We start from the raw sequence: 11328 nt of genomic DNA on the forward strand, positions 1-11328 counted from the left end.
GAAATACTAACTTGGAGGAATATTCTCTTGTGCAGTGCAGAACTATGTTGCACACTCAACATGCTTCACATATGCAACTCCAAATAGCAGGACAGTAAAAGCAACAGAGGTCTAATGCACAGGCTATAGGAAAGAATATGAACGTTATAATTTCTCATCAGCACAAGAAAATCATGTTGATTACTGCACTGTCTAATAAAAATGCACAAAATAAAGGCAGAGCACACAAAAGAAGCTTATTATAAAGCAGACTGCAAGATTTCCTTTCTTCAAATGATGTCTTAACATTTAAGAAGTTATTTATTACGCATATGTGAATGTTATATATTTAAGCAGAGCAAACAGCAAAAACGTGACAGTTTTGTAGTCAGTACCAGCAATTAGGTCAAAAATTACAAGAATGATTAACGGTCAATTTCCAAGTTAATTTATCTGTCTTGTGGGAGGGAGGAAACTCAATGCCTTAAAAAAAGCAATGTAAGCAAAAGCGCTTGGATTATTGCCGAGGGCATGGGTTGTGCTGTCTGAAAACTACAAGAAGAAGCAACACAGTATTTTAAAAAACTAGCTGTGGTAGACAAAGAAAACATTTACATTGAAATCCTGTGGAATGGTTATTCTCGGTGCTGTAAGTTTCACTCAGCTAAACCATACTATAAAAAATATCAACAATGATTTAATGACACACATTAAATTAAATCCTCTTTGTTTTCCTAGCCCTCTTTATTTAGCTTAGTTTTACTTTCTATTTTTATGCCTCCATGAAAGATAAAGGCTTTTAATTACGTTTGAACAAAGTCTGTGTTAGAGCCAAACAATGAAACTATGGGTCAGAATTGTGTTTGAGCAGTGACCGATAAATATTCTATATAGTAAGTTTTTTTCATGAAGCTTCTCCTACATTTCTGTGTTCAGTGAGAAGAGTTTGCCTCAAATGTAGAAGGAAGAGCAGATCTGGCTCTACATGCTGTGCACAAAACAGGATTTGCCAAGAACATCTTATGTGGAGGCCTGTGAGGTTTAACCTGGCTCCCACACTTGCTATGGCACTTTCCACAGTCTTAGCGACTTGACGCTTTGAAGATACCTTATTAGCATTTCTTTCACTAGCAGTCATGACCTGGACCACAGTATAAAGCCATTTCCATAAATCCATTAGAGGATTTTCATCATAAAATCTATTTTATGGAAAACATAGTTTTTACAAATTTAAAATTTCAAAATATCAGTCCTTCAGTTTCCCTCACATCTAATCATCCTGGGGCAAAAGATTTCTATTTAATCAGTATTTTTTTCAAATCAGTTTCACAGCAGTCAAACTCCCTCCTTTTGCTGATTTCTCTTTCTCTCTTTCTAAGGTGAGAACTGTCCAATGTGAGAATTGTTCAGATTTTGGATTTTGTTTGTATTGTTTTCAGAAAGCCTAGATAGATAACAAACACATTTATTATTCTTTAGCATATTTATACCATATCTGATACACTGGTTCCAGAGATATCAATGGATATCAATGAAGGCATATTTCCCAAAGCTTCAATGCCAGCATCAGTCACATTTTCACAGTAACGCAGATTTAGGTAGGTCAAATTACGACATCTAAATTAAATAAAAAACAGAAATGTCAGATATCTACTTTTGTTACGGAAAGGTAACAAAAATTATTGGGAAATTATTACAAATATTACAAACCATGAATAGCAATCACATTACATCAAAATACAGAAATCAAGGAGATGTATTACAAAAAAAATATATATTTTTAATTAGTTTTTTGCCTTACTTTTCCCTATCTCTAAATCTCTTCTATCTTGCACAGGGAACCTTAAAGCTCCCTACAACCACAGAATTCAGGACTCTGTGGCTGTACTCGCATCCAAATGCAATTATGCAAAGAATGGCATAGGGCAGATGAAGACATTGCCAGACTCTGCCAATCAGCACACACTGGCCAGAAAAGGAAGACTGAATTTTTCTGCTTAAGTGAGCATGTAAAATTATGTATTCCAATAATTGAAGCAGAAGACCCAAGAAATGTGACTCCTCAAACAGTGCATCTGTGCTGAGAGCCTTATTAAGGGTAACACTCCATCAGTAAGATCAAATCCTCAATCTCTAATACTTTCTGAACCTTTATGGCAGCAATTCATGTTGAGTAGAAAAACATAAATAACAATTTTAGAACATTCCTTCTCTGGTACTATTTTCTGTTGACAAATCACTACATATTAATGTCATAAGCTCATACAAAGTCACGTAAAAAGTTCCAAAATATCAAGTCCTTAAACTGAATATTCAGTGTTTCTGTAAAGGAAAACCAAATTTTCTTCGTATTTCGAATATATGACTTCTATATGACTATATATAGACTAGACTATATGACCAATAAACTATATTATTAGGTCATTCTTGACCTTGCTAATTCTTCTGAAGTAGATCTGAAATCTATTAGAGCATATACAATTTTTCCGAAACATGATTTCACATCTTTTTCCACAATAACAACACTACATTAAATCCTTCTCACTGGTGGGTAGATGCTTTCTAAGACCAAAAGGAGTTAAGAACTTATTTGTAAACAATCAAAATAACTCTTTTGGTATTTAATAGAGTAGTAAGCCATAAGTCCAGCCAGTATGCTACCCAAAAGTATGCACGGACTGCTACAATTGTTCACCACTATCGTTACTAAAGCATAAGCAATGGGCCTGCTCCAGATTTAGTAAGGAGTGGGCAGATTGGCTCAAATCTTCTCCTGCAATTTAAAAATGATCTTTTGATTGTCAATGCCAATGCCCCTGCTGATGAACTGAAGGTGAAGAGGCTTAGCAGCAAAGTCCTTTTCGCTTGTTCAGACATGAGTATTTAATGAGTTTACAAAAATGTGCCTTTGACATACTAATCATTCAAAACAATTTTGTAACTGACAACAATCATTTAAAATTTTTTCCTAAAATTAAGACTTTTCAAGTTTCCATTTTTATATTGTTGAATTCCTTCTCATACAATGGATAATTATAATAGATTTACAAGGCCAAAAAGGACAAGCAATTTATCTAGCACAATTTTCTACATGTAATGGGCTGTATAATTTTAACCGTTAACATATTGGGAACCATAACATTAAAAATATATGAAAAGCCTAGCAACTACTTATACCACAATACTATACTGGACTATGGTACCTTTGTGCAATTTTTGCGACAGAAGCATCAGTGACTTGAATACAATTAGTCAGATTCAGCTCTCTTAGAGTAGCACCCGAAGAACCTTCTACAAATGGCTTTATACCTCCATCACCGACTCTAAAATAGAAGTACAAGCAATATTCAAATTCAAAATATGCACTTTTTTGTACTCCCTAGAGTTCAACATACAATTTGATTCAGCAGCCTACATTGCAAACAAGCAGAAATTAATATTGATATATTCATAAATTATCTTTTAAACCCAAAATGGAATCAGAAGAATTAATGGTTCAATTAGAAAGATGCTCTTTGTAACTGCTGAAAGCCAGAACCTTCTAAAAAAAAAGTCTGCTGGAGGTTATGAGAACTTCCACTAGAATCCAGTACTGAGTTACTGTAAGACCCCAAAAGACAGAGCATGGAAAACATCCAGAAAATACCAAAATCTGTTTAAACATTTCAAAGCAACATTTGTATGAATGTCTTTGTTAATTTAAGTAATGGAGATAATTTAAAAGAAAAATGATCTTCTAATACACAAGCAAAACACATATGTAGTACATGTAGGTAGTAGTTATTCTGCATATATGCACTGACTGAAGAGTTAACCTGAGTTCTTTCTCTGAATGTTTCACTTAACCCATTGCATGTCACACACACAAATCTCCAACTCATAACATGTACAAAGGTTATATAGATTAGAAAGATAGAAAATCTTTCAGTCAAGCTTATAGCCCTTGCATGCTGACTACAACTTGGGTCTTAAATAATGTTCATAACTCTTGACATTCTGCCTGTTTAATATCACTTGTATGCTTAGCTTTCCAAAGAATTTCCAATATTTCTTCCATTTTCCCTGATGGACAAACAAATTATCTGGGCGTTTAATGGGAAAGAATCATATTTTGGCTCATAGAGTTTGCTGCAGCACAAGAAATCACTGCAAATCCCCAAAAGTCTTAGAAATGTGGGAAGAATAGCACTGATACTGCAACGGCAACTTGAACAGAGCCTTGTAGTGTGACCACAGGCTTCAGATGAAGTTATAATTCACAAACTGCTAAAGCAATCATTCTGCAATAACTCAAACAGTTGTTTTTCATTCAAAAGAGATGAATTTGAGAGATATACCTTGAGAATAGTTAAGTTGCGTTAAGTCTGTAATGAACACATGGTCTGACAATATAGCCAACTACATTAAAAAGAAACCACACAATAGATTCAACAGGCATTCTAGGCTTGAGGACTGAAAAAGTCACATAACTTTTGAAATAATTCTGCAGTGCATACACATGCTGAGTTTCTCTAGTCAACTGATATTAACTATACAAAAACACAGATCACACACTGCTTTACTTGGAACATTATACACAAGGAAGATAACAACATACTTTAGATCAGAAAACCATACCAAGGGTATGTTTTGAGTCACTACATTGCCTATTTTTAACCACCTTCCAATTCTTTCATTTCTCAAAAAATTTTCTGTGGGATTTTAAAGTTTAGAAGGAGTTAAACTCTTAGCCTAAGATAAAATCTCAATGAAAAGAAGAAACTGATCAAGAAGATTAAGATCACATAGGATAAACATTTCAAAAATCTGTTCTTAGATTCTATTGCTTGTATGCTGCTTCCCTTGACTTCTGAGAAATACCTAATTTTTTCTAATACACAAGGCAACATTTAGAGCAACATACTGCCCAAACAAGAGAGACATAAACACAAGTAATTTCTTTTGTAGACTTATATCTCTTTTCTTGAAATAAACTCTTTAGAAGGTTTAGATTTGTTATAATCTACAACTTTGCTAAGGCTAAAGCTTTTACAAATGTCTGCCAAAGTATTAAAAAATACTACAGAGTTTTACAAGAGCTTTATAATTGCTTTAAAAGTTTTGTTAAGGGAATTCAGCAATTCTTTAGCATTTCAGACAGCGGACACGTACAAATGCACACTCAGACCCCATGAAGCCACTTGGCTAGCGGACTGGAAAATCCAGCCATCTAAATGTTAAACCAGAAAATTCAGGCAGCTGTCCCATCTGCACAACTGAACTACCATCATGATGTCACGGTATTACTCCAGCACTTCTCAGTGCATTTACAAGAAATGTTATTGGATTTTTATATAGCATCAAGAAGTAGTATCTAAAAGTAGTTTAGATACATATGAAAGCCAAATCCCTAAAATTTAGTATGACCTCAGAAATTTTAAGATAAGCAGTAATTCTAGCTTCTTTGTATTATTTTACAGGTCTATTGTTTTTAAAATATTTGGGGCTTTTTTCTTCATCAGTGAATGGATTTTTGAAAATATGTTACAGAAGCAAAAAGCTAAATGCATACAGTATTTTTTAAATATTGAGATATATCATAGAAACATAGAATGGTAAGGTTGGAAGGGACCTCTGCAGATCATCTAGTCCAACCCTCAGCATAACCCATACAGGGACTGAACCTGCGACCTTGGCATTAATAGCACCACACTCTAACCAATTGAGCTAAACCTGCCCCATATATGTCTTAAAATTGTAAGAACTTACTTTTAAAACTGAAAGATATGCTAAAAGGATTTACTAGGAATATAATTATCTTTCCTAAAAATCCTTTAAATGGTTTACAGAAAACTAGATATAATTTAGTACCTTATGCAGTCTGCTAAATTCAGGACAAGAATATACTTCAATGGTGCAATCATCTTAAGACCAGCATCTGTGATCTTCTGGCAATCAGCCATATGGATATGCCTGATGTACGGGCAGTATTTACTCATCAACTTGAAACTTAAATCAGTAATTCGATTATTTCCTGTTGAAATATGCAAAGATGCAAGTTACACATTAGCTGGACGTTATAGGCCTGATCCAAATACCCACTGAAATTAGTTCAAAGATTGTTACTGACTTCAAAAGAATTGGATGATTTTTTAAAATATGTAATTCAAATAATTTTGTTAAATATTATACGAACCTTCAATGCTGACCTTGACAAGTTTACATTCAGCAAGGGCTCTAACAGTTGTATCAGATAGATGTGGGGAGTCAAGAAAGACAACAGACATAATCTGCTGGCATTTTTCAGCCAAAGCCTTTAAGGGGAAAAAGGTAAAATAAACATTCATATAGCTGTGCTACGTTACACAACAAAAAATCAGCAATTGTTCTGCATATAATGCTTAATGTTATAATTTCTTACAAGGTTATAATCCATTTTCCAAATCAACTTCTAGACAGTGAGTACTAAACAAAAAATCAACTGAAATTCTATATGTATTTATTATCATTGAGAATACAAGAAAAAGAAGTAAGCAACTGGAGTCATGAAGTATGGCTGACACCTAAGATCAGTGATCTAGTTAATAATTACTTTTGCAGAAGCCTGAAAAAACTTTACCTGTACCATGGACCAATTAGACTTTACATATTTATGCAGACTAATTACTGAATGGGGAGTTCTGTGCAATAATCAGTAACAGACTGTTGTTCCCATATATTATATTTAACATATAAAAGAATGGGTAACTCTCATTTATAAACTGGAAAATTAATTTCAGTTATAGTTACATGGGAAAAGGAGAAAGGAAACTTGAAAGTTTATGAAAATGACTGTTAACAAGATTTGTAAACATAAGTAGATAACAACTTTCAAAATTTGTTAGGAGAGAAACTTTTCCCCTAAACTGTATGTGTATAACTTTCCTTAAAGTTGGTAGACAGGATAACCCAGCTCAAGTATCAGAAATGTTCTCAAAACACAGATTTATTTTCTATTTCTTACTTGAATACATCTGTCGGTTAGAGTTGGCATATCATTGATTAGCAAATCCTGAATCCTACTGCAGCCATTGGCAATATTTCTGAAGCCATCAACGGAAATCTGAGTAAGAAATAAAACATTTGTGTCTTAATAAGCTTAGCAAAAACGATACAGGAATGGCTTGAGATATGTTCAATGGTTTTAAATCATTTGTACCTAGATGCTCACTTATCAGGAAATGTATTAATTTGGCCCATTAAAATAAGAAGAGACCATGAGCTGTGCATATTATTCGAATATTTGAAGAACATTATCCATAGCCAGTATCTGTTTTACGAATGGGTCATTATTAAGCAAGCAAGAATAGGGAATGGCAGTTTCCAAAGTCAACACCATTTATGGGAGCAGTAATGAATGTCATTGACACATCCTGCTACGTTTGCTTTGCCTACTTTATGATGAGGTATTCAGATGTGGCACATGCTCACATCTAGTTTGAAGCAAGGTTTGAATCCATACTACGGTAAAATATCTTAATTATTTTTTCCAGATCCATGGTAAAACAGCTTAATAATTTTTTCCTAATTTATATACATCAAAGTATGTTACTGATAGCATTGTGTTTTACATGCCATGCTAAGGAGCTACCTAGTAATTTAATTCTTCTATTTACGTTTTGTGTGCCCCCAGAGCAGCAGATGATGTCTACCTTGACTTCAGCAAGGCTTTCATCTAGGGAACCTTTCAGCTGCCCAAATTCCAGAAATATCAGTTTACTTTTGGGCATACAGAGAGGTCCTTTGACCTGTAAACCTCTTACTGCCATTTATTTTCTGGCAGAATATTACATCTTTTAACTTACGGCCAGGATATACTGTCTACTAAATTCTGGCTAGAGTGTGTGATGTTTTTTAATTATGGTCAAGTTAGCTTGCTCTTTATTTTTCAGGATGGAATAGACTTTTTAACAGATTCTTTACATACAGTTGCCTTTAGATTTGTATTTTGATGTTACATGTCCCCTCTTTCACAGGGGATTGTGGCATTCTTTGCACTTTTTCCCTTGCACTGGAGGGTGGCAGCAATAGAGGGGAACTAGTTATCTGCCTATGGACTGTGTTGTTAGGATGAAGTGTTTGTGCCTGACTCATGTCCAAACAGGTGGAATACAATATGGCTTATAAAACATGCACTGGCACTCTAGCACTGTGGATGCAAAAATCCCACGTGTTTTACGCTCAGGGCATGTGTAGCATCAACATTTTTTCTATAGCTTTCTGTAACAGCTTGCAAAATGAGAGAGTGATAACTCTACAAATAACACAGGAAATATCTGATAGGCAACACAGTGAGGTAAAGCCCATCAAGTACCCTCTGTCAGGTGCCTATGTTCAAGGTAAGGTCTGATGCAGTGTAGCTGTGTAACCCCAGATCAGGCTGCTCTGAAAACAGCTATATCGTAAGAAAGAGCTGCGAGAGGTGAAAAGAACTAAATGCCAGGAGGAAATAGGGTAGGGGTGGCAGGGAGAAGGCTCCAGAGAAGAAGTATAGAGAAATATGGTTACAAGCTAGTCACAGTAAGCAGAGCCTGTTGGTGCATTCCAAGCACTCACACTCTCTCCAACTGTCTATTGTAAATGTCTGCTGGATGAAAAGCTACCATAACCTTGGGAATAAGATTGATGTGGATAACACATCAGTAGAGGATCTGCAGATGTTACGGCAGATCTCAACCATCAGTATAGATAGGATGGCTAGGTCCAAATGATTGTCAAACAACCAGTACAAGTGAAGAGCTACTATGGTGAAGGTAATCTCTCCAGCTAGTAGTGATCATGAGAAGGTAGAATGCTGGCATGAAAAGATGGACGCTAGTTCGGAGGAGAGAATATGATGTGGTAATCCACGTTCTAAAATTTTGTACTCACTATTGGTCTTTCTTGAGGTGTAGGACAATCTAATCCTATTGCCAATTTCCCATTCCTAAACTTCCTATATATATGAAAGAGACTGACTTGAGCTGTGGCCATCACACAAGCAGCTGCCTGAGGGACATACCAGAAAATCTCAATTTTCTGCTGGCCAAGAAGCACTAATTACTTTAAGATGGCAAAATAATTCATTCAAAGAGGAGTTTGACTAACTGTGCAATAGGCCTCCTCATTGTTGGCTCTCAAGCAGCAGAAACAGCAGAAGACAGCACATTTCCCCAACAAGCACCAAGTAGTTTAACATGGTAAAGTGACATAAAATGCTCTCCAGACATTTCAGTGAGAGGTGAATTTCTGGTAATCGAGTCTTGTTTTTCATCCATTTGTGCCAAAGATCAAGCATTCCCAAGAGAGGGGATGTTACATCATCTAGTTTGTTGTTGCAATACTGTCCATCATAATCTGAACAAGATGCCTTTGAAAAGAAGACTGGAATTTGTTCTGCATTCTCACCTCTTACATACAAATGTGAGGTTTTTACTCTTCTAAAATAATCAATCACAATTTGTTAATCCCTAAGATGTCTATTTAGCAAATGAAGATCAGGAAATATCCTAAGATAGGTCAGCCCAGAGTTACACAGACTAAAGTTAACCACAGTTTAAAAGACTTATAATATCTTTCTCTGGAAAAGCACTCTTTGCTTAACAATTGCTTAACAAAGCAATTTGATATCATAAATAGCAGCAATTTAGTGTTTTACTCCATGAGAGCCAAAAAATACCACTGTACAGATTGCTTTTAATTTTATCTTAATTTTTAGGGGAAAGTATTTTTTAACTTAAAGCTTGATAATGAATCTCAGCCATCAGCTTGAGGATGCTCAAATGTGAAACAGGCATTCAGATGAGCATTATGCTGGTCTACATTTGAATACTGCTGCATTATCATATGTATTTGTCTTATATTTCTCTACACGCGAAATAATGTCATCATAATCTTGAATTTCTTTTCTAAAGCACTGTTGATTATTTAGGCACACTTCAGGCAACCTTGTAAAATGTAAAAAATTTTGCATATGTTTTCTTAAAATAACTAGTACTCAACCAAGCATTTCAACATGCTTAATAGATTGCCTCAAGAGCCAAAAACTTAACCAGAGAATCAACATCAAGATACCTATGGAATTTAATACTGCATTCTTTGCCTTGGATCAGTAAAATCTTACTTAAACTTCCTTCTTCAACCAATCATGAAGCAGAATGCTCTGAAGGTCGTCATGAGCCTTAGATACGGTAAAATTCTGCTGAACAGCTTTTTGCTGCATAACTAAATAAGATCATTTTATAAATGTACTATGTAGTACTAATGTACTATTTTTTCATGTAGAGAATCTGAAGTCATTGTGATGGTCCTATATAAAAAAACAATTCTTCCTCTGGGAGAAGTTCCCAGTCTAAAACATAAAGACTGTCCCCTTTTCTCTTAAAAATATACTAAAATGTACTAAAAATACAGAATGGTGTGGGTGTACCTTATCATAAAGTATTCCTCAGTTACATGAGGCTGTAACTGGGAATTATAAACAACTGCTTCAATAAATAATGAGCATGGCTCAGACTTTCTCCTTTTTGTGCTGCTTGATATGTGTGAAGAAGCCACAATTTGACAGCAGCTGCCAAAACGAGAACTCTCCCGATGAAGCCAGAGCTGGAGGAACTCTCAGATAGTGAAAGCTGGTGAAGCCTACACATTTGTCAATAGCTTCTCTGATACCCCACAATGAGTGCAGCACATCAAGGAAGGAAAGGGTCATGTTTATTACTTCCCAGTAACTTGCGATCTCTTAAGAATCACAGCCAGTTGTTGTAAGCTACAGCAACAGATAGGCTGTTCTTTGGGCCAGAATAGTTCCAGTCTGAAAATCAGTAGGCCATAGATCTTGGCATCCCCCAAAAATTTTTCAAAGAAATCTTTGAAAATCTCCATATTTCTAATTTAACTGAAAATATTTCTCACCATAGTCTCCTTTTTAGTTCTATAATCTCAATCTAATACATCAATAAATGACAGGCAAATGCTTTATACCTCTTCATCTCTTCAAATTTGTGTCTAACAGCAGGAAATATTCTACCTACAATGTTCAGATTCAGAAGGAGCACAGAGAAGAAATCTTATGCTTTATAGATACTTCTTTGAGAATAGCTGTTGTGTAATAGGAATTTTGAGCAGGACACAATAGAATCTCTACACTTTTAGGAAATACCATGGAAATTATTAACTAAATCTTTACTATACATTCTATAGGGGTCCAACCTTAATTACTGAAATTTCATACAAAAGATCCATACCTATAATTCATTTGCTGTTACTATCATGAATCAAAGTAATACTCAAACAGAGGAAAGACAGTCTTGTTGTATGACAACAGACTACAAACTGTGTGCTCAATTACCA

At 35.0% G+C, this 11328-nt stretch overlaps 1 protein-coding gene across 3 annotated transcripts in view; it reads right to left on the reverse strand.

The window, feature by feature from the left end:
- Positions 1 to 11328, reverse strand: part of FBXL13 (F-box and leucine rich repeat protein 13) — a 98732-nt gene that overhangs the window by 26123 nt on the left and 61281 nt on the right. For all 3 annotated transcript variants that reach the window (XM_062581642.1, XM_062581648.1, XM_062581657.1), the window contains 5 exons: positions 6962 to 7060; positions 6155 to 6272; positions 5830 to 5992; positions 3183 to 3302; positions 1470 to 1596 (listed from right to left, as the gene is read on the reverse strand). In XM_062581642.1, the coding sequence (XP_062437626.1) occupies positions 1470 to 1596; positions 3183 to 3302; positions 5830 to 5992; positions 6155 to 6272; positions 6962 to 7060 (627 nt within the window). The remainder of the gene's footprint in view (positions 1 to 1469; positions 1597 to 3182; positions 3303 to 5829; positions 5993 to 6154; positions 6273 to 6961; positions 7061 to 11328) is intronic.

Source organism: Rhea pennata, chromosome 1 (assembly GCF_028389875.1).
Source record: "Rhea pennata isolate bPtePen1 chromosome 1, bPtePen1.pri, whole genome shotgun sequence".
NCBI lineage: Eukaryota > Metazoa > Chordata > Aves > Rheiformes > Rheidae > Rhea > Rhea pennata.